Genomic DNA, 24664 nt, shown 5'->3' with positions numbered 1-24664 from the left:
AATAAAAAAAAGACCCTGAATAGCCACAGCAATCTTGAGAAAGAAGAACAAATTTGAAGGGATCAAAATACCAGATATCAAGCTATATTACCAAGCCACAGTTCTCAAAACTGCCTGATACTGGCACAAGAACAGACATATAGACCAATGGAACAGAACAGAGAACCCAGAAATCGACCCGAGCCATTATGCTCAGTTAATATTTGATAAAGGAAGCAAGAGCATACAATGGAGTCAAGACAGCCTCTTCAATAAATGGTGCTGGGAAATTTGGTCAGATACATGCAAAAAAATGAAACTAGGTCACCAATTAAACCATACACAAAAACAAACTCAAAATGGCTAAAGGACTTAAATGTAAGACGGGAAACCATAAAAATCCTTCAAGACTCCATAGGCAGCAAAATAGCAGACATATGTTGTAGCAATATCTTTACCGACACAACTCTTAGGGCAATGGAGAAGAAGGAGAAAATAAACAAATGGGACCACATCAAAATAATAAGCTTCTGCACAGCAAAAGAAACCATCAACAAAACAACAAGAAAGCCCACTACATGGGAGAACATATTTGCCAATGATATTTCAGATAAGGGTTTAATCTCCAAAATTTACAGAGAATTCATACAACTTAACAAAAGGAAGATAAACAATCCAATCAAAAAATGGGCAAAGGACCTAAATTGATACTTTTTGAAAGAGGACATACAGAAGGCCGAGAAACATTGAAAACATGCTCAAAGTCACTAATTATCCGAGAAATGCAAATCAAAACAATGAGATACCTTCTCACTCCTGTCAGAATGGCTATCATCAACAAATCAACAAATGATAAGTGCTAGAGAGGATGTGGAGAAAAAGGAACCCTCATGCACTGCTGGTGGGAATTCAGACTGGTACAGCCACTGTGGAAGACAGTATGGAGTTTCCTCAAAAAGTTATAAATGGAACTTCCATTCGACCCAGTAATCCCACTTCTAGGACTATATCCCAAGAAACTAGAAACACCAATTAGAAAGGATATATGCACCCCTATTTCATAGCAGCACAATTCACCATAGCTAAGATTTGGAAACAACCTAAGTGCCCATCAGCAGATGAGTGGATTAAAAAACTGTGGTACATCTACACAATGGAATACTACGCCGCTATAAAAAAGAAGGAACTTTTACCACTTGCAACAGCATGGATGGTACTGGAGAGCATTATGCTAATTGAAATAAGCCAGTTGGAGAAAGATAAATATCACTTGATCTCACTTATATGTGGGATATCATGATCAACGTAATTTGATGAACAAGAATAGATCCAGAGACAAATGGCAGGGGAAGGGGCAGATTAGAGAGCAACCGGAAGGACTTGTATGCATACATATTAGCGTAACCAATGGACACAGACACTGGGGTGTTGGGGGCTTGCCCAGGTTTGGAATGGCTTGGGGGGAGGGGCGGGGTCCATCAGGGAAAATGGAGACATACATAAAATTTTAGACAATAAATTTTTAAAAAATGAATAGAGAACAGAAAAAATTAACAATATGGAATTAGCAGGAAAATAAATACCAAAGGAAAGATAAAATAAATCTGAATAATCTGAAGAGGAAAGAAAATAATTACTATAAAAACCAAGAAACGTTTTTTAAAATAAAATGGTTCAACAATCATAATAGAATGTCAAAACATACCATTTATGAAAACAGGAGAAAATGAGGAGTGAACTGACACAATTAAAGGTACAGATTGAAATGAAGGACAATTAAATGAAAATGAAGAGAGAAAATAAAATATAAGGAGAAGAAGAGAGAGTAACCTAAGAACACAAACAAAAATCAATGCGGAAAATGAAGCAATTATCAAAGACAAAATGAGGTAAACTTTTTAAGTGGTAAATAGAGCTGAATGTGTAGATCATATTAGGCTCATAATGTTGTATGGATAATAATACATATTTATAATTTGGCAAGCCAATTTTTAATAACAATGATGAAGAAAATGTAAGTATTTCTTTTTAAAATAAATAAAAAATCCAGTTGATCTCAGTCTTCTCTCCTGTGTGCTAAATGCTAAATTATAATGATCAATGCCCCAGTGGTCAAGGAATTATAACCTAAGAAATATAAATCAGAGAAGTTGATATTCACATCTGAATGTGACACAAACATACTTCAGTTGTGAAAAACTCAGAAATACATCTCATAAGTGCACTTAAAAATAGAGAAGAGTCACAATTTAAAATTTAAAAATGATGAATTTTTGCTATGAAGAGTTAAATACTTCATTTAAAAGCTACTTAATCATAAAACTTACTTAATGGAAGGATAATGTCAAAAATGTGGAAAGCAGAGATAGCTAACATAAACCACAATAATTTAATTAAAACAGTTTGGGCTCGCAATCAGATTATATTAATAAAGTCAGAAAAAGGAAATGAGTAGTAAAAATGAATAGTAGAAAATCCTGCTGATATTCTCATTTTGAATAGAGAAGAGATTAAAAAGTTGTTACACCATTCTTTATTAATAAAAATGCAATTACATTTTTTTTAAAAAAATGAGACTTTAGAATTAGATAAGAGAGCTAGCCAGATAGATATAACTATATATGTATATGAATGTATTATAACAAAATCAAGACAAAGAAAATGGACTTTATTTTAAAAAGAACAGAAAAAGATTCAGTAGGAAAGCTTAAAAAAGGAAACCACACATAAAATGACAAAGATCAGACATCAGCTATGACAACAAAAGTAAGTGCATTAAATTACTCTATTGAAATTCAAAGAATATCAGGTTACCAAATATTTCTATATATATATATGATGTTTATGTCTTTGACTACACAAAACAAACAGATAGATTATATAAAAGAATAGGCAAACTATGTTCTAGCAAAAAAATTCAGCAGAGATGGTTATAGAATGTTAGACAAAGTGCAAACAAAAGACACTCATTCGTTGAGTTCCCATCAGTGCTAGGTGTTCTTTCAGATGTTGGGGAGATAGCATTAAATAATAGGGACTCAGTACTAGCCCTTGTGGAGCTTACTGAATGGAGCCAGGTATCTATACTAATAAAAGGGTAATATGCTAATTAGATGAGACATCTTCCAGATGTTCTTCTGGACAAGCCACAGCGGCTGCTGCTGCGAGGGCCAGGCTCAGGCTCAGGCAAGCTTCAGATGGCGGCGGCTGCTTCTGCTGCAAAGGCTGGGCCAGGCTCAGGCAGCTGTGGCAGCCGGCAGTGGCAGCAGCAGTGGCGTGATGGGGGCATCGCATTCCCCTGATGGGCCGGGTTGCTTCCTACAGAGGGTGGTCAGAGGTAGCAGCAGGGAGGGTGTGATGGGGGCGGTGCCTTCCCATGATTGGCTGGTATCCTCCTGCATAGGGAGGCCATACTGTGACTAAATCATCAGTAGGACATCCCCTGAGGGCTCCTGGACTGTGAGGGGGGAAGACCAGGCTGAGGGACCCCACTCCAGTGCACAAATTTTTGTGCACCAGGCATTTAGTCTATATATAAAGAGCCAGGGTCCGTAACATCCAAAATGAACAAACAGATGACCAAACACAGGAAGTCAGTCCTACAGTCAGTGCTGGGTCATTGTTGCGGCATGGTGACCCAGCACTGACTACCAAGGGGGCTGCAGATCAGGCCTGGAGAGAGGCCCAGAGAGAGAAGCAGGGTCTGATCCGCAGCCCTCATGACAGTCAATGCTGGGTTGGTGCTGCAGAAGTCAGTCCTGCAGTCAGTGCTGGGTCACGGCAGCAGTTGTGGCGACCCAGCACTGACTGCCAAGAAGGCTGCATATCAGGTCTTGAGGGAGGCCTGGAGATGGAAGCAGGGTCTGATCTGCAGCCTCTGTGGAAGCTGTTGATCAGCCTTGCCTCTTTTTCTCTCCGGGCCTGCCAGCAGGCACAGTGGCTGCTGATCAGCTCCACCTCTCTGATTAGACCCAGATATAGGCCCAGAGACACTGAGTGGCATAGAAACTGACCAATCAGTACCAAATCTGGGTGAACTGCGAGGAGCCAATGGCTGCCTAGGAGGCAGAGCTTGTGACGCTAACTGGCATAGAAACTGACCAATCAGAACATAATCTGGGTGAACAGTGAAAGCAGAACCTAAGGTGGAGGCTGAGGAGGGGTTTTAAGGGCAACAGCTGTTTGGTGTAAGGTGTAAGAAAGCAGTTCAATTTTTTAATGACTGGTTTGCCAGTATAGTGCATATGGCTGGCTATCAGTCCAAATATAGGGATTATATATTTTTTTTCTTCCAAGAGCATCTCCTCCTGCTGAAAAGGGCTCCTCCCACCCCATTTAAGCAATCCTATCCTATATAATCTATCTGTACTAATAAAAGGGTAATATGCTAATTAGACCAGGTCAATTGGCCGTCTGACTTCTTTCTGGTGGGGGCCAAGACAGAGGCAGTTAGGTGCGATCAGGCCAGCAGGGGAGGGCAGTTTGGGGCAACCAGGCTGGCAGGGGAGAGCATTTGGGGGGCAAGATCAGGCTGGCAAGGGAGGGCAATTGGGGGCAACCAGGCAGGCAGAGGCAGTTAGGGGCAATCAAGCCGGCAGGGTAGAGCAGTTAGGGGTGAGATCAGGCTGGCAGGGGAGGGCCGTTAGGGGCTATCAGGCAGGCAGGCAGAGGGGTTAGGGGCAATCAGCAAGGCAGGCAGGTGAGCCGTTAGGAGCCAGTGGTCCCAGATTGTGAGAGGGATGTCCAATTGCCAATTTAGGCCCAATCCCACAGGTATCGTTGTGGGATTGGGCCTAAACCAGCAGTCAGACATCCCCCAAGGGGTCCCCGATTGGAGAGGGTGTAGGCTGGGCTGAGGAAACACCCCTCCCATGCACAAAGTTCATACACCAGCCACTGGATTAATAATAATTGCGCAAATATTTTTACAGTTAAGATAAAGGCAAAGAAAGAACTATTCAGGGCGTAAGCATATAACATTAGGGAAGAGGGCATAAAAAGAATTGTGACTGAAGACGTGCTATTTAAGCTAACACATAAAAATTAAAAATTTAATGCACAGATACTAGTGTGTGTGTGCTTGCTTACTGGGTACACAGGTATGAATATTGAGGGGTAGATTAGTGAGAAATAGCAGCACTACAAGTAGAGGGAATAAGAGGGAGGGCTACAATCAAGGAATGAACTAATCAATTTATAATGATAAAATTTATAGTTAATAATGGGAATATATAAAATGTGAACCTTTATGCATTAATAGTAAACTAAACCTGTTATAGGGATATCCAGGAGAAACTGGCAAAAGATAGCAGAAGTAAACAACTTCATCATGTATCTCCTAGTCTTCTAAATTTCTAAGAATCTAAAATTGAATTAATATTAGAGAATCTATTTAGTAAAATATATCACAGAAATAGATACATTAAAATGTCATTTTCTTATCAGATACTGAAAAGTGAATGGATTAAACTTCTGTATTTAATTAAAAAAGCACAGTTGAGTGAAACTTAAATTCTTAGTGAAACTCGCTTAGTTTCATTAAACCTATCTCATTGAAAGCAAATATTATCATTCAATAGAGAAATAGCTTAGGTAGACAGATAGAAGAACAAAAAAAGAGGGGAGCGAGGGCTGGGTGGAGGTAGGTCAAGTGGGGAGTGGGGGGTAGAGGGAGATGGGGAAGCCTGTATTAGTATAAACAATAACAAATAAAAATAAATGAATGAAAATAGAATTGACTTGTGATCCAGCAATCCCACCTCTGGGTATGTATATTTGAAGGAAATGAAGTCCTTGAAGACATAGCTGCACTCCCATGCTCACTGCAGTGTTATTCACAAGAGCTATGGTATGGAAACAACCTAAGTGCCTGCCAATGGATGAATGGATAAAGAAAGTGTGGTGTGTGTACAGACAATGCAATATTATCCAGCCTTAAAAAAGAAGGAAATCCTGACATTTTCAACAAAATGGATGAATCTTGAGTACAATATGCTAATTGACATAAGACAGAAAAAGACAAATACTGTATGGTACCATTTACATGTGGAATCGAAAATTAAAAAAAAAAAAAGTCAAACTCATAGAAACAAAGAGTAGAATGGTGATTTTCCAAGGCTGAGGGAAAGATGATAGGGAAAGGTTAATAGAAGGGTATGAACTTTCAATTACAAGATGAGTAAGGTGTGAGGATTTGATGTATAACATGGTAATTATAGTTGGTAATACTGCATTGTATAATTAAAATTTGCCAAGAGAATCAAACTTACGTGTTCTCACACACAGAAAAAAAATGGTAAATGTGTGAGGTGATGGATGTTTATCTTCTTTCAGGACCCCCAGTGTTAAATTGATGGTAAAAAAGGTTGTAGGTTTGAACCCTGCTCAATCAATGTCTCTCTCTCTCTCTCTCCTTCCTCTCTCTCTAAAAACTAATAAAAACATATCCTCAGTTGAGGATTAAAAAAAAATGATAGTGGAAATACTTTCACAATGTATACATATATCAGTTATCATGGTGTAAACTTTAAATATATTACAATTTAATTTGCCAATTATACCTCAATAATGTTTAAAAATAATAAAGAACAAAAAACATAAGCTTTCTCAATTTTCCTTCATCTAAGTTAATATTGATCTTGAAATTCTAACCAATTTATTAAAACAAATGAAATGAGAAAAACACACAATATGTTGTTATTGAAAAGTGACACAATTAAGCCTGGCCCTGGCCAGAGTGGCTCAGTTGGTGGAGCAGTGTCCATGCACCAACACACTGCCTGTTCAATTCCTGGTCAGGGCACATACCTGGGTTGCAGGTTTGGAAGGCAACCTAGCAATGTTTCTCTGTCACATAGACGTTTCCTCTCTTTCTCTCTTTCCTTCCCTTTCTCTCTAAGCATGTCTTTGGGCAAGACTTATTTTTAAAAAGTGACAAAATTAAGCTGTGTTTGGAAATAGTAGTTTTTATGCCTAGAAATTGATCAGAATAAAGATTAAAACTTCTAAGTTTTAATATGGTAGCAACTCAGGAATTACAAAAGAAAAAGAAGTGGCAATCACTAAACAAGGAAATGTATAATTTCTAGAGGTATTCTTTAAAACTGTGAAACAATGAAAATGAAAACAATGCTATTTGAAAGGCAAACTCAATATTTTTTGCTGTATCCTTAGTGTCACTAAGTACCCAGAACAGAGTAAGCATATAACCTTTATTTGTTGAAAGAAATATTAATTGAGTTATTGGATAAATGAGCTTCATGAAGCAAATATCTTATGTTATTAGTCTTACAGTCTCAGCAACCTAGTAAGAGTTCAATTAAGTTTTATTAATTTAAGTCAAATTTAATTGTTATTGATAATAAACCAATTAATCTCCGGGGATATCTCTTTATATTGTAATGCTCTCTTTTTTCATTATTCTCTTTCTAGACTAACTCATGCCTCCAAAATTTTATGTCAATACGGTTGCCATTAAAATGTCTTTTAGTGATTAAGAACGAGGACTCTGGAATCAGATGTCCCACTGGGAATCCCATCTATTTTGCTTACCACCTGTGTGATGTTGAACACTGGTATATAACTTCTCTGAACCTCAATTCCTCATTACAAAATAAATAAACACAAATTTAGAGTTACAAAAGTATCTAACCAAAGGAATATTTTTTAAAAAATTAAGTGAAATATAAATATACATATAAATACATAATTTTAGTTTGGTGGTTGATAGGTATGAAGCGCTCAATAAATGTTATCAGCATCATCTTGACTCCATTCTCCATATCTTCTAGAGATTTGGTTTGAGATGCCATTGAACTATAAGCTGATAAGATAATCATAATATTTATCACAACTAGTATTGGTCAGATCTTTTCAATTCAAGAACATAGAATGGCTTCCTTTTTATAAAATGTGTACTCAGGTCACCACTCAAGGTTTATTCATTCAAAATTTATTAAATACCTAACACAGTTTCTAACCCATTATTCAAGCATGCAATGAATATTTGTTTAATGAAGGGAAATGAATTAATGACAAAATATGAGCTGCTATTTAGTAAAGATAGCACTAGACACTGGACACAAGGATGAATATGCAACATCTTAATATAAAATAATAATATAAAATATTTATTAAGGATTTACTGTAAGCTAAGGCCTGTTACTGGATAAATTGTAAGCATTACCCCTTGATAATACATATTTGTATTATTATTCCTATTAGAGGCCTGGTGCACAAAAATTTGTGCACTGAGGGGAGTCCCTCAGCCTGGCCTGTGCCCTCTCACAGTCTGGGACCCCTTGAGGGATGACCACCTGCTGGCTTAGGCCTGCACCCCAGGGGATTGGGCCTAAACTGGCAGTCAGACATCCCTCTGGCAGCCCAGGAGCCCTCGGGGGATGTCCACTTGCCAGCAAGGAGCAGGTCTAGTTGTAATCGGACATCCTTAGAGCTGCTGAGGGGGCGGGAGAGGCTCCCACCACCACCGCTGTACTGGCAGCCATCAGCCTGGCTTGTGGCTGAGCAGAGCTCCCCCTGTGGGAGCACACTGACCACCAGGGGGCAGCTCCTGCATTGAGCATCTTCCCCGGTGGTCAGTGTCTGTCATAGTGACCAGTGATTCCCAGTCACTCTGCTGATAGGGTCAATTTGCATATTACCCTTTTATTATATAGGATAGAGGCCTGGTGCTTGGCTGGGGGCCAGCTGGTTTGCCTTTAAGGGTGTCCCGGATCAGGGTGGGGGTCCCCCTGAGGTGCCTGGCCATCCTGGGTGAGGGGCTGAGGGCCGTTTTCAGACTGGCCACACCCCCTTCAGGGTGGGGGTCCCCACTGGGGTGCCTGGCCAGCCTGGGTGAGGGGCTGATGGCTGTTTGCAGGCTGGCCAAGACCCCCAGCTGGGTCCCTCACCCTATGAGAGTGTGGCTATCCTGGGTGAGGGGCTGATGGCTGTTTGCAGGCTGGCCATAGCCCCCAGCCACCCAAGGTCCCACTGGAGGCTGGCTGGAAGCAGATACCTGGGATTTATTTAGCTTCTATAATTGAAATGTTGTTGCCTTTTGCGGAGGCCACAGCTGGCCAGAGCAGGCGGGAAGTTTGGCTTCCTCCATCTCCGGGGCAACCAAGCCTCCTGCTTGCTCCAGGTCCGTGGCTGCCGGCCACCATCTTGTTTGGGTTAATTTGCATATAGTTGCTCTGATTGGTTGGTGGGCGTGGCTTGGGCGTAGTGAAGGTACAGTCAGTTAGCATCTTTGTCTTTTATTAGTGTAGATATGAAAGTTAGGAGACTGAGGCTTAAAGAAGCTTGCCTACATGGGTAGTAAGTGGAAGAAACAGAATGCATGCCCATGCCTTTCTAATTCTAACTTTTCTACTTGGCAAATATCCTACTCCTCTAAAGGCACTTTATAGGCTATATAAAAAGCCATGGACTCTCAAGTAGTAGAACATTATCTATTAAGCCTTCTATTACTCTTAATTTTAGTCGACTAGATCAGAGGTCAGTAAACTATGGCCCATGAGTCAAATCTGTGTTTTTTTGTACAGCCCACAAGCTAAGGATCTATTTTTACACTTTTAAATGGTTGAAAATTCAGAAGATAATGCTTTGTGACATAGAAATTGCATGACTTCCATATAATTTTCTACTTTTCCTTTTGACCTGCAAAGTGTCAAGTATTTACTATCTGACCCTTTAGAGAAAATATTTGCCTAGCATTGGACTAGATTATGTGGGATGCCCTTCAGCAATGTGAGTAATGCATATGCCATAGCTGATTAACAGACAAATGTACCATGACCAAATAGACATATCAGCCCTATAAAATTTCTGGGAACTGTGTTCTTGTGCTTTAATGCTAAAACAACTACATATATATGTATAGTTCCCAAGACCACTAGCATATTGAACTGATATGAAAACCAGTTTCGTTCTCCAAAGAGTTTCTTCATGTCATTAATTGAAATTTCCACACAAAAGTAATGTGCTTCCAATAAATGATTTAAATGTGTATTCTGCCTATTAAAAAATGATTTGCTATTTTCATGGATATAAATCATATGAGAAAAGAGCAGTGCTTGGGATTTACAGAGGTCAATTTATAACAAGTGACTTTTTATATATGCATCATTTGCTCATTCATTTATTCAGCCTATAATTGTTGAATACCAGGCACTGGACGAAGCATAGGCAGTGGACTAATACACTGCTGGTGACCTGGTTTCTGACCTTAAATAACTTGTTATTTATATTTTTTCAGCATTGATATGCTGTATAATACATATGTGAGTAGCTACACACAATACATTAAATCTTCCCTAAAGTTTGAGTATTATCCAAAGACCACTTTATATATTCATTCAGCTTAAATGAAGACCACAAATTAAAACTTCCCTAGGTAACTGAAGCTAGAAAAGAAAACTGCTACAAGGGCAGAGGGGAGAGATTTACTCTAAGGCAAGGAAGGCATTGAGGTTTTTAGCAGAGATCTAAGATAGGTTGGAAATTGATCACTACTCTGCTGAGTTACTAAATAAATAAGCTCCCTACGATTTTTTAAATTAATCAGGGTGTAAATTATTCAGATAGAACTGTTGAGGTTATAGCTTGTAAAAGAAAAAATAATGCAAATCTGTGGCACTTGATTTAATTGTGCAACAGCAAATGAGCTAAGGGAATCAAGAAAGCAAACAATTTACATTTTAAAGCATTTGAGCAGGGGGCCAGGAGTGTTGAAAGTGATCTGCAATGCTCAGATCACAAATTTGTTTTCAGCAGTTGAAAACAAATTTGGCAGAGCAAAACACTCAAACACACATATTAATTAATTATAGAAAGTTCTGGTAAAATGAAAGTAAAAATCAAGAGACCAACACAGATATTCTCATGCAATTCGGGATGCAGTTGAATGTGTGGGGGGGGAAAACTTATTGTTTGGCTCAGATACATAGTACTCAAATTCAAAAGTATAATTTCATACTCAGTCAAATAAACTGTCAAATAAACTGTTTTTAAAAATCTACTCACCAGTTAATTGTAGTTTTTTATTAGATATCTATATCTCTATATATAAAAGCCTAAGCGACTGTCTGACCGACCAACCACTTTACTGTTCAACTGGTAGCTATGATGCGCACTGAACACCAGGGGCAGACACTCAATGCAGGAGCTGCCGAGCTGTGGTGACTTTGCAGCTGCAGTTCTCAGGGGACCCACCTGGAACCAGACAGGAGGGAGCCAGATTCTGGGGTGTGTCACCTGAGAACCACCCTCTCACAATCCGGGACCCCTTGGCAGATGTTAGAGAGCCAGTTTTGTCCCAGTCCCCACAGGCCAGGCAGAGGGACCCCACTGGGCCTCTAGTATGGAAAATAAGAACTTGTCCAGAAGAGCTGTTCTGAGTAGGAGCAAATAGAGCTAAAAATTTCCTTGGAGGAGTGGAAAGATATACAGCAGAGAGGTGTTTCCCTATAAAAATATGTAGTGTCCCAGAAATTTCAGATATTAATAGAAATAAATTAGATTTTTAAAATCAGACAGGGACACCCTATGTTCACACAAAGTAGAAGAGCAGACATTCCTGTCAACTTCAAACTTCATAGATCCATCTGGTGGCTTGGAGGTGTTATTGCATTCTAGTCTTCACTCTGTTCTGTGAATACAGAAGGATATCTTATGTCTAGTGGCCTATCGTTTTGCCAAAACTGTTACCTTGGACTAACCCCTTTTTCTTTTATCTCCTGCTTAACAAAGATTGGAGCTGCATATATTTATATAGATATTAAAATATATAAAAGACAATATGTGACTTTAAATATAATTCATTTTGACATGAATGTAAACTCTCCTAATGTATAATTTAGAAGATAAGCAAGACACATTTTCTCAAGTATCTCTAATACTAAAAGTGTAATATGCTAATTAGACCAGACAACCAAAAGACCTTCCAGATGCCCTTCCGGACGACCTTCCAGATGAAGCCAGGGCTGGGAGGGCCAAGGCAAGCCACTGCAGCTGTGAGGGCTGAGCCCCTTGCATGATTTCGTGAATTGGGACTCTAGGGACCAAGACCTGCCCCTGTGCCCACCGCAGCCTTGCAGCCCACAGTTCCTTTCAAGGTGTAGTTTTGTAAATAAATGGCATACATTTTATGCCAATAATAATGTTTAAGCCAGTTATCAAAACATAAATACAAAATATAAAATTTCTTTAATTTACTTTTCATTGTAATAATAGATATTAGAAATATTCTTTCAAATATATTTTTTTATTGTTGACACTATTACAGATATTCCCCATTTCTCCTTCCTTCATCTAGCCCCTGCCCTGCCCCAGGCTTTTACCACAATATTGTCTGTGTCCTTGGGCTATGCATATAACTATACATGTTCTTTGGTTGTTAATTTCTTACAGTCCCTCCCACACCCCTCTCCTCTGAGATCTGTCAGTCTGTTCCCTGTTTCCATGCCTCTGGACCTGTTTTGTTTGTCAGTTTATTTTGTTTATTAGATTTCACATATAAGTGAGATCATGTGACTGGCTTATTTCACTTTTTATTATACATATTTATTTTATATATTTTTATACTATATATGTATTTATGTTTGCAGATTTAAATAAGTTCTGAAGCATAGGTAACATATAATTACACATTAAAATAGGTTCTGAATGATAGCTTTAAGTTAGAATTATAGGCAGTAAATTAAAATGTTGGAATGTTTAGTATCTTAGAGATTATCCTGTCCACATTTGGAAAATTGTTCTCTTCAGGCTATATCTGGCTATACAAGTGTTTCCTTTGGCCTTCACAATGTTTATTAAAGCTGATGACCCCTCAATGAGGCATACACTCTTGAATTTAGTGAGTTCCCACCATAATTATTATCTTACTAGAGGCCCACTGCACAAGATTCATGCACTTGGGGTGGGGGTGCAGTGGTTCCTCAGCCTGGCCTGCACCCTCTTGCAGTCCGGGAGCCCTTGGGGAGTGACCATCTGCAGCTTAGGCCCACTCCCCACGGGGACATCCTTAGCACTGCCGCGGAGGCTGGAGGGGCTCCCACCACCACCCGCTGCACTCGCCAGCCGTGAGCCCTATGGGAGCACACTGACCACCAAGGGGCAGCTCCTGTGTTGAGTGTCTACTGCCTTGTGATCAGTGTGCATCATAGCAACTGGTCATTCAGCTGTTCGGTCAATTTGCATATTACCCTTTTATTATATAGGATACTTGCAACTCCACAGGCAAGTGGGTTTGTTTCCCTTGAATAAACTGCATCTCTGATTTATAGATGAATAAGCAATTACAAGAAGGTTAAACCTTTGCTTCAAATTGCATAGCTAACTAGTAGAAGAGTTCAGATTAGAAGCAATGAGTCATACTTTTCACAACAGTGTTTTTTTTATAAGATTAATCATAATGATTATAATTGCTTCCATTTATCGTGTTGTGCCATGTGTTGTACAAACTGCTTTATATAAATTATTATATTGAAGCCTTAAAAAACTATGACATATACTAAAATTTGTGCACTCAGGGGAGTCCCTCAGCCCGTCCTGTGCCCTCTCGCAGTCTGGGACCCCTCGGGGGATGTCCACCTGCTGGCTTAGGCCCATTCCCCTCCTCTGGCAGCCCGGGAGCCCTCAGGGGATTTCCACTTGCCAGCGGGGAGCAGGCCTAGCTGCAGTCGGACATCCTTAGCGCTGCAGAGGAGGTGGGAGAGGCTCCCACCACCACCGCTGTACTGGCAGCCGTCAGCCTGGCTTATGGCTGAGCAGAGCTCCCCCTGTGGGAGCACACTGACCACCAGGGGGTAGCTCCTGCATTGAGCATCTGCCCCCTGGTGGTCAGTGTGTGGTCATAGTGACCAGTCATTCCCAGTCGTTTTGCTGTTAGGGTCAATTTGCATACTACCCTTTTATTATATAGGATATTTTCATCCTCATTTTACATATCAAGAAGCTGAAAGTAAGGGGTGAAGTAGCTTGTCTAGTTTTACCACTCTGATTGTAATGATTGTCTGTAGTTGGACCAAGGTGGTCAGGTCTCTATATTCACTCATGGAGCAATTGTTGGCCATGTACTTCCCAAGGAAAGGCTAAAACCTTATGTGACCTCATTTTCTGTGGCAGAGGCAGTCTCTAAAGGGGCCAAGAGCTGAAAGTTCTCTGTCATTGGAACTCCCAACAGCTGAAACAAGTCCTTCATTGAATGGGAATTATAGGCATACATTGCAGGGTACTCTGTAGGTGGAGTATATGTAAGTGGATTTTAGATTACTTACATTTCTCCAGGAATTGGCAGGGCAGGGGAGAGGGAGAAGTGGGGGAAGAAGTAGGAGTTTGTTTTGAAAGAGGCTTGTTGTAAAAGTATTGTCTAAAGGAGTGAGACAGAATGGACTCCATAAAAGTTAAATCAAATGTATAGAAACTCTGCCAGGGTTCATAGGTTTTTGTACAAAGGGCCTGCCTGAGGTTCATGATCATGAATTTAGCAAAACTTGTCATCATTGTTGATGTTTTTCTCCATCCCCATTCCCTTTCCCAGAGGAAAATAGCTAGCTAGTTGAATTTAACAAGCTTGAAATTGTGCCAGGGGAATAAAATGGAGGGAGAAATGGGAAAGAAATCATGGCTGTAGACAAGGAAGTAATTATCTAATAAGATATTATAAAAAGTAAAATAGCTAAAAAAGACAGAGAGGCCCAAAAGCTTTACAGACAAAAATAAGATCTCTGAGTTTTAGTGATTTATGTACTAAATGAATTGGTTTAACTAAAAAACACCCTTCCCCCAATTTTTTGGGCCTATAATATTCAAAATCTTAATAAGTGCTATATTATTTCTATTATATTTTTCTTTCCAATGCTTGGCCTTATAATTTCCTGATACTTTTAATGAATTTAACACTGATCTTAGTTTGGAAAAAAAATAGAAGTAAGCAAATATTTTTTTTAATGAAATCGCTTATCCACAGTATAAAAAGTTAAGTCAAATGTCTACAACCCCTGCCTGGATTCATAGACTATTGTCACATTAGTTAAACAAGTTTATATACAACTTTCACATTTGAAATTACTTCAGGACATATGTTATTCACAGTTGAAGTAGCTTTTTGTAATGCATATCAAGATACCAAAGAAAAGACCTAAGATCAAAAACATATTTTTCACACTCTTTGGATAATTTATCTTTTTACAAGAGCAATTACAATTTACTGTTTTACTTATAATGTAGATAAAATTTTCTCTTTCAAGGCAAACTTATACTAGCATGCTTTAATTTCCTCTTAATTGAAAACCCATTTGACTGGATGATTCATGTTTAAAAATATGTAAAGTGAAAATAGCAAGCCATAATAAGAGATTATTCATCTGACCTGTCATAAATAACCATGGGAATGAAGTAACTTTCATTATAACTTGTCATTATATCTTGTATATTTACCTGACCACATGTCCAGCTGTATCTTCATTCAATTCTTATCTTCATGTAATAGATGGAAAGTATTTTTGTAAATATATTTTTATTGATTTCAGAGAGGAACAGAGAGGGAGAGAGAGTTAGAAACATCAATGATGAGAGAGAATCATTGATTGGCTGCCTCCTTCATGTCCCTTACTGGGAATCAAGCCCACAACCTGGCCACGGGACCCTTTTGTCCGCAGACCGATGCTCTATCCACTGAACCAAGCTGCCTAGGGTGGAAAGTATTTTTTAACATACCTCTAATCAACTCAACTGATAGTCTTAAAAGACAAATTTTTTTAACAATTAACCTTTTTTATTGATTTCAGAGAGGGAGGGAGGGAGGAGAGAGAGAGAGAGAGAGAGAGAGAGAGAGAGAGAGAGAGAGAGAGAGAAACATCAATGATGAAAAAGAATCATTGATTGGCTGCCTCCTCCTGAATGCTCCCAACAGGGGATTGAACCCACAACCCAGGTATGTGCCCTGACCAGGAATCCAACAATGACCTCCTGGTTCATAGGTCAATGCTCAACCACTGAGAAATGCTGGCTAGGCTATAAGTAATATTTTTTAAAAAGTGGTGTGATATCTCATCACAGATGGCATAACAAATGTTTTAAATAAGTGTTTTGGTCCTTGTAAGTTTAGCATCAAATTTATTGTCAACTTCTAATAATTTACAAATGTATGTAACATATATTCTTAAGTGCTTATCTTACCCTATATACAGTATTCTTACCACACACACTCTACTTCACTTGGAATTTGTCAACTGCCTGTTTTTCTTTTTGTATTGTATACATATATATTTTAAGGTGACTCAATACTTTGTGGAATAAGGCAGGGAAGAAAAGAAAGGAGTCAAGAAGGCATGCAGAAAGGAGGGAAGAAAGGAAGGCAGGCAGGCAGGCAGGCAGGAAGGAAGGAAGGAAGGAAGGAAGGAAGGAAGGGAGGGAGGGAGGGAGGGAGGAGAAAAGGAAAGAAGAAACCTAAAAAGTATGTGTGTGTTTGTGTGTGTGCAAGAGAGAGAGAGAGAGAGAGAGAGAGAGAGAGAGAGAGAGAGAGAGAGAGAGAGAGAGTGAGAGAGAGAGAGTTGGTATATTGGTGTGCTTGTAGCTTACCTTTAACAGAATAGCAAAAGCATCTGCATGGGAAATGTGCATGGCATACGGCATGCACTGGTAACTCATAAGTATGACTGTGACAGTGAGAAGCTATGATGCTTTGGGCTCATGCATCCATTCAGTGGCGCAGACTCCTCTGAGCTGGGTCTTTGGACATTTGGCCCAAGTACGGATGATTAGCTCATATATCTATATCTTTTCTCTGCAGCTTTTCTGTATCACAAGTGCCTATCTTAGTGTTCTATGTGAAGTTTGCACTGATAAAATTTTGTTAAATGAATTGAAGAAATTTGTCTCCCATCTTGTCAACGAGCTTCAAATCACACATCCTAAATCTACATTCTGTCATGTGAAGCTCTCAATTCCATCATTAATTTGCACACCTCTTTTTCTTCGCATGGTTTATCGAGGATGAATAAGGGTAATAATTTTGTAAGCTGCAGTTCTGGTTAAAGCTCCACTATTAAACTGCATGAGCTTCTGAACTTGGAAAAAGCGTGAGAAAAGACACAGCCCAGGGCCCTGTGAGTCTTGACCACAAACTTTCTCTTCCAGCCTATTGCTTATGTATTTGTCCATACCCTTTATAGTAAGTCCAGAAAAAGGTTTATTTCAGTTCATATTTTAAACCGGAACCTTTTGCTTCCTTTCTCTCCTTGATATATCAGCATGTGTATCTATTAATAATGCGATAAGCACTCCAAGTTCTCTGATGAATACCTCCCAAGAGATTAGCTGCTTTCTGTTTGCAATGAGAGAAAAACAACCAGCTGTATTTTCACTCAGATTGCACTCTCTAGTTGCCATCCCCACTCCAACCAAGAAATTTCCCCACAAATCATTCTGCCTCAGATTAAGCAGAATCTTAAGTGACACAAGGACCACTTTCACATTACAAAAACATTTCACTTTTTTTGTAGGCAGAAGGATTTAAATTATAAAAACACACTCTCCATAAAAATGCAGACCTCTCTTTTCAGTGTTCTCTATATGTCTTTATGAAATATAAAAATGAGTTATTAACAATTGAAACAATCAACTTATCTTTGTACAGCTGGTGCTATAATACCTAGGAAATAATGACACAGAGACAGTTCCATGAGGACATGTTGAATTGTACCTGTGTTAACAGGTGGTACAAAATAATGTAATTATAGATGAATGTTATCTTTTGGGTCATTTTGACCTCAAAACACAATTCAGGTCATAACAATTCCATAATTTTCTTTTCTGCTTTGTGTCTGTTTTCTAGCCCATGCCTATACTTGAATTTCTCAGGAACAGGCATTAATTTAGTACTGTTTTCTATTAAAAGGTCCTTTTTAACTATAATAGGTTGATTAGAAATGTCATAAGCATAATATAAAGTTGTAGTGGTAAATGTGTTGGAAGCTACTCTTATACTTTTCAGAAACCATTTATGAAATAGAATTAAATTGATATCCAAATAGCTTTCCAGAGTTTATAAATTCAATGAAGATGAAAAGGAGAAAGTAAAACCATATATTCTCTAAAGAGATGTTACAGCCCTGCTGCAGCCATGCCTTACTGTGTGGCTCCTGCACTGTGTGTGGCAGAATCAAAGCAAGTCGACTTAGAAACCATGCCATTGTTTTCATATTGAGATCACTTTTTGGAAGAAAAGAAAACTTCTATCTCTAAGAATTTGACATCTGAAAATGGATGAACTTGATTTTTACTAGAAGTTAGTGTGTATGTTTTCAAATGAAAACAACCACCAAAAAAAAAAAAAATAGAACTAGGACAATGCTCTCTTGCCACTTGGAGAAACACATAAATATTTATAATAAAACACAGAATTATGTGTAAAATGCTAAACACTTTTTTTAATAATGAATACCTCTTTGATGATTTATTTGTCATTCTGCCATTACTATTTATTAGTCCTTTATGATTTTGAATGTATTTAAGAATATTCTGTTATAAATTCAGCATATCAGTAAATTGTTAACCATCTCTCACAAAAGTAAGGTTAGAATCGTTCTTAGGATATTGAAGTTAATGATTTATCTCCTTCCTATCCACTTATTATATTTTTCTTGACTGCTTGGTTTAATCATTTGTCAGATTAACAAAGATTAACTTTGAGGGTCTGCATTGTATTAATCTAAAATATACTATTTTTATCATGAAATATAAAATGTTTAAGAAAGTCTCTTTTATAATTGATGAATAATGGAAGGAAAGGCAGAACATTTTCCACAAGCATTTCTCACCATGGGAACATGTTTTTACAGACTGAGAATTCTGGGACAATGTTTATTTATGAAAATACTGAATTCCTACCATTTCTAAGAAACTATTCTAAAAATTATGTCTTTGATCAATCTAGCCCAAGAAATGGGAAAGGTACATATGTACTGAACTATGAATGTGTTAATAAACAATATGAGAAATGAAAATATTACACATAATTCTTTTTTAGGTGACTTTATTTTTAGGAAAGTATTCAAAATTGTGGAAATGTCACATAATTTAAGGGAAGGCAAATGAACCCCAATCAATGCTATAATCCTTCAGATCTATACATGTTTTGATAGCTGTAATACTCCCAGCATAATCAAAATAGATGAGTGTAATTAATTCATAAGGCCATTCCAGGCTTCTATAAAATGAAAGTAACATGACTGATTCACTCACATTTATAGAAAAAAAACAACATTTTATAGCCTCATTATGTTTTGCTAGAGCAAAAGTCTCTAATTTGACAGATGCATGCTTGGTTTTACACACGCTTCCCAGCTTGACATATCGTGAGGCATGCGGTTGGACAGCAGGTACCCCTAACCACTTCTATTTCTCTTCTCGCTATGCATGAAGGGGTTTTATTGGCAGTAGAAAAATCAGTACGTAGGAAATATTATAAAGAAATAAAAGAAAGATATTGTGTGTTATAAATGACTATCTAATTTCTTCTTGTACTGGCAACTTGTATGCACTATAGATAAAGAGTGTGCATACAGTCTGAAAATCATGGTACTTAAAATGGGCTGGTGTAGATTTCTTTTTAAGGCCCTCCTATCACTACTTAACAAACAAGGAGAAACCCTGTCTGGATAGGAGAGAAAAGTAAGTACAAGTTAACAAAAGTAGTAACTCTTTACACTCCTTTATGTCCTGTGTCTAAATGCTGTGTTATGTTGACAGATCTGGGGAATTTTAGTGGCCGGACGAGAAGTGCAGTCTCTGTGAGGGAAGGCCAGGGGGTTGTTCTGCTGTGCTCGCCTCCGCCTCATTCGCCAGGTACAGTAGGATCCATTCTCTATTGTTGCTGCTCTCCTTCACTACATGCTCACCCTTCGAGGGTGCATTGACTGGGGAACCTCCTAGGTGAAATGTGCATGGTTTTCTTGAAATGTTTCAGAGTTCCGGGCGTGTAATTAAAGATCATATACTGTAAATATCACCGGACAAGAGACTGAGCTCCTGTGATGACATTGTTTTATTGCCATTCTCACTTCTGACTGTTGTAGTTATGTCTCTGCCTGCCACCAGTGAGGAATATATTGCCTGGAGCACAAGGGAAGTGATAAGCTGAGAGAGTAAAAAGCTTTCACAATTGTTTGGAGTGTCAGAGTCGAGTTAACTGAATACCAGTGTGCGTCCTGTTTCAGAAGATAAGCTGGACACTGGGTTGTGTATGGTATTTATTTATGAGTTTCAAACAAAATTATAGCATACTTATCATTTTTTGGCTACTGGAGCTCTTGTGAAAGTCATGAATAGGTAAGTACTTTATGGAGTTTGGAGTAACATAATAGTAAATTGTGCTCAGGTTAATTTTAGTCCCTTTGGCCAACTCAAAGCTAATTATACTCATTTTGTTTGAGTCCTATAATTTAAACTGAGTTCCTGTTTGTGCTTCCGTATAGTTTTCCTATAATACAATTTAACAGTGTCCAGCATCTGAGAGAGAAAGAGAGAGAATCAATGTCTATTTCTATCTGAGAAATAATGAAGACCTTAGAGTGAACAATTGGAAACAGAATTGAGGGTCCTGGCATTTCAATAATTTTTTCTTCTTTTTTTTTTTTTTTTTTTTTTTTAGTGTGAAAGCCACACATGTTTTTAGGTTGTACTATTAGTCTAAAAAAGGGGTCCAATTTTGTCTCACCATAGATAATTCTTATCATAAATTACAATAGGACCTTGTCCAATTTTCTTAAGGATTTCTCACCTTTACCTGATCCTCCTCCTAATATTTTTAATGGAAAGAACAGTACATTATATTTCAAAAGGAAAACATTTGAAATAACTTTGTTTTGAAATTATTAGTAGTAATAATTTCCGAGTTGTACTTACTTAAATCTTACATGTCATTTCAGTTACTCTATTCCTTCCATGATTTTTACTGGAGACTTTTCAGTAAAAATATCTAGTATCACCTGCATGTGATTTGAGATCTAGATTCTTTCAAGACAATGTGTTTTAACTTTTTTTTATAGAGAAGAAAATAATTTTAACAAGTTTAGGAAAATCCTATAGCATTAATAAACGTCATGTCTAATGGGTTATTAGACAGATTTTCTTTGAAAAGCAGTGTTAGATGAATAATTACTATGGATATAAAGGAGGCTGAGGAAGAGGAGAAACCAATAGGCCCCATAGAGGATGGAAGTATTCATTGGCAGACTTATAGGCATTAACAACACTAAGTGACTCATGTGGGAAAAAGCAAGATTTTCTGAGATATAATTTATATTGCAAGGCTGCTGGAACATGTTTTAAAAAGAAGTTAAATGGCAGAGGATGATATAAGAAATAAAACTGCAAGCCTACATACACACATACCAATTATCCAATTTGCAAAGAAGACTATATAGAAAAGCTTTCCAGTGGGAAAGAAATATATAATGAATTACATACATGATAAGTATAAGATAAAAATATGTATTAATAATTGATTAAATTAAAATGTGATCTCAGGTTGAGACTATAAGAGAAAGCCAGATGATTGCTATTGTAGATAAGTCATAAGAAATATTAGACTGATTATATAATTTAAGATTGCAGGACAGGTTGTATTCTACTAAGTACTCATTGTTATGTCAGATTATCTACTCAAACGTCAGTGTTATCACAACAAACTTTTGGGGGGGATGTGATGACCCAATATAGCTCAGCATTCAGGTCAATGTCTAACACTTACCAGATGAGTAGTTACCCTGATCAGCCAAATCCTATACATCTTTTTCTTTTTTTTTTTTTATATCTTTTTCTTTATGATTTTTCTTATTTATTTATTTATTTATTTATTTATTTATTTATTTTTTAATTAAATCTTTATTGTTCAGATTATTACATTTGTTCCTCTTTTTTCCCCCCCATAACTCCCCTCCTCCCAGTTCCCGCCCCACCCTCCGCCCTCACTCCCCACCCACTGTCCTCATCCATAGGTGCACGATTTTTGTCCAGTCTCTTCCCGCATCTCCCACACCCCTTTCCCCCCCAGGAACAGTCAGTCCATTCCCTTTCTATGTCCCTGATTCTATTATAATCAACAGTTCATTCTGCTCATCAGATTATTTATTCACTTGATTCTTAGATTCACTTGTTGATAGATGCATATTTGTTGTTCATAATTTGTATCTTTACCTTTTTCTTCCTCTTCCTCTTCCTCTTCTTAAAGGATACCTTTCAGCATTTCATATAATCCTGGTTTGGTGGTGATGAACTCCTTTAGCTTTTCCTTATCTGTGAAGCTCTTTATCTGACCTTCAATTCTGAATGATAGCTTTGCTGGATAAAGTAATCTTGGTTGTAGGTTCTTGGTATTCATCACTTTGAATATTTCTTGCCACTCCCTTCTGGCCTGCAAAGTTTCTGTTGAGAAATCAGCTGACAGTCGTATGGGTATTCCCTTGTAGGTAACTGAGTTTCTTTCTCTTGCTGCTTTTAAGATTCTCTCTTTATCTTTTGCTCTTGGCATTTTAATTATGATGTGTCTTGGTGTGGTCCTCTTTGGATTCCTTTTGTTTGGGGTTCTCCACGCTTCTTGGACCTGTAAGTCCATTTCTTTCACCAGGTGGGGGAAGTTTTCTGTCATTATTTCTTCAAATAGGTTTTCAATATCTTGCTCTCTCTCATCTTCTGGCACCCCTATAATTCTGATGTTGGTACGCTTGAAGCTGTCCCAGAGGCTCCTTACACTATCCTCGCATTTTTGGATTCTTTTTTCATTTTGCTTTTCCGGTTGGGTGTTTTTTGCTTCCTCGCATTTCAAATCATTGACTTGATTCTTGCGCTCCTCTGGTCTGCTGTCGGGAGTCTGTATAATATTCGTTATTTCAGTCCGTGTATGCTTAATTTCTAGTTGGTTCCCCAATATAAGATCGAGGGTCTCATTAGTTTTCTTGTAGATCTCATTAAGTTTATCGGCGGCTTCTAAACAGTTCTTGAGAGACCTTAAAAGTGTGGTTCTGAACTCTATATCTTCCATTGACAATTTTGTCCTGTTTCTTTGTCTCCGCATTTTGTTATGCTTCCTTGGTACACCCCCTAGTGGTCTTTGTTCGCAGTCTTATAGTTAAATCTTGATTGTTGTAGCTAATTCCAGTGAGGGTTTGACCTCCAGGCCAAGTGGCTATGAGAATCAGCTGTGTCAGCAGTGAGAGAACTTCTGTCCTCTAGGGAGATGCTAATCTAGCCTTTGCCTGAGGCTATCCGGCAAATGCCTGTGTGCAGGGCTTGGGCGGGGCGGGTCGCACAGGATCAACAGGGTGGGCCGGAGAGAGCAGTTATGGCGGCTCTCAGTCCTGTCCCCAGGGGCTCTGCCTCTCTGAGTCCCAGCACCCGCTGCAAACCTCGGAGAGAAAGCTGCACTCGCTCTGACCAAAGCCAGACAGTCCCGCTTCTCCCGTTTGAGTCTGGGTCCCTAAAGACTCGCCGGGATCTGGAGCTCAGAGTCTGCGACTCCCTCCCGATTGAAAACGCCAACCACGCCCTCCGCCGCCAGCCCGCTCCGCGCACTCCGCACCTCAGAATTTGACTTCAGCACTGCGCCTCCTCTGAGTGTCCGTATGCGTTTTTCTTTCCTCCTAGTTGTAGGACTTCCACTCAGCCAGCGTTCCTGTGGTTCTGGGTGATGTCCGTTCCGTTTTTTGGTTTCACTTTTGAAGTAGTTGTTCAAAGCAGCAAACTCCGGCGTTAACCTATGCCGCCATCTTGGTTCCAGTACATCTTTATCTTTGTTGAATATCCCTTCAAGATTCTGACTCCAATTGAAACTTTTATATTCCCTGAAGCTATAGCTTTCCTGCAGCCTTTTAAAGTTATGGCTGTTTATTCTCCCAAATTGTACATTGTGAGTTTAGAACATATATATATCTCCTCTCTCCTCATTACCCATTCTCTCATATTCCTCGTTGCAAACCCTCAGTTTTGAATTTCAAGCCATCAGACTCTACTCTTCCTTGTTGCGGCCATCAACACACTCTGCTCATTCCCTTTATTCCTTGAGGATTTTTCTCCATTCACTCAGCTGATAACAATTTCATTGTGAAAGGAAAGCAAATCGAAGATAATGCCCACAGCCCACAACCTTCTTCACCAAATCACACACTCATTAGCTTCTGTACTGACAGGCTTCCCTTTTTAAATATAGAGACATTATTGTGCTTCTAAGGGTAATTCCTAAACTTGTGCACTGTAGTTCTTTTTCTTCTCCTCCTCCTTTACCTCCTCCTCCTCCCCCATTTTCCTCCTCTTCTTTACCTAGCTAAAGAAGTCACTTCAGTAATTCTCTCTTCTGCATCTTTACCAGAGATTGTTTATTTCCTTCTGGATCATTCATAACATCATGAAACATTACTTCCCTTCCTCCACCTGAAAACAAAACAAAGCAAAGCTCTTGACTCATGTCCTCTTTCAGCTATTACCTAATTTTTTTTCCTGCTCCTCCTCCTATCAAAACTTTCAAAAGCTTAGTCTGTGTATATGCTATCTAGTTCCTCTCCTCTAATCTGTCTTTCTGTCGCGTTCTGGTATCTCTCTGATTCCTGTTCCCTGTTTCTTTCTCTCTCTCTCTTTTAACAGATTGAGGTGAAATGTGATTCACATTTTCCACATGGAAAAA

At 38.6% G+C, this 24664-nt stretch overlaps 1 protein-coding gene across 1 annotated transcript in view; it reads left to right on the top strand.

Moving 5' to 3' along the window:
- The window catches only part of CNTN5 (contactin 5), a gene marked incomplete at its 5' end in the record, with an annotated part of 450105 nt that overhangs the window by 77223 nt on the left and 348218 nt on the right, over window positions 1-24664 (top strand). Inside the window, one exon of the mRNA XM_036323984.1 lies at window positions 19738-19833. Coding sequence (XP_036179877.1) covers window positions 19738-19833 — 96 coding nt within the window. The remainder of the gene's footprint in view (window positions 1-19737; window positions 19834-24664) is intronic.

Source organism: Myotis myotis, unplaced genomic scaffold (genome assembly GCF_014108235.1).
Source record: "Myotis myotis isolate mMyoMyo1 unplaced genomic scaffold, mMyoMyo1.p scaffold_m19_p_10, whole genome shotgun sequence".
NCBI lineage: Eukaryota > Metazoa > Chordata > Mammalia > Chiroptera > Vespertilionidae > Myotis > Myotis myotis.
The sequence above is the reverse complement of the archived record's forward strand: the minus strand, read 5'-3'. Positions and strand labels throughout refer to the sequence as shown.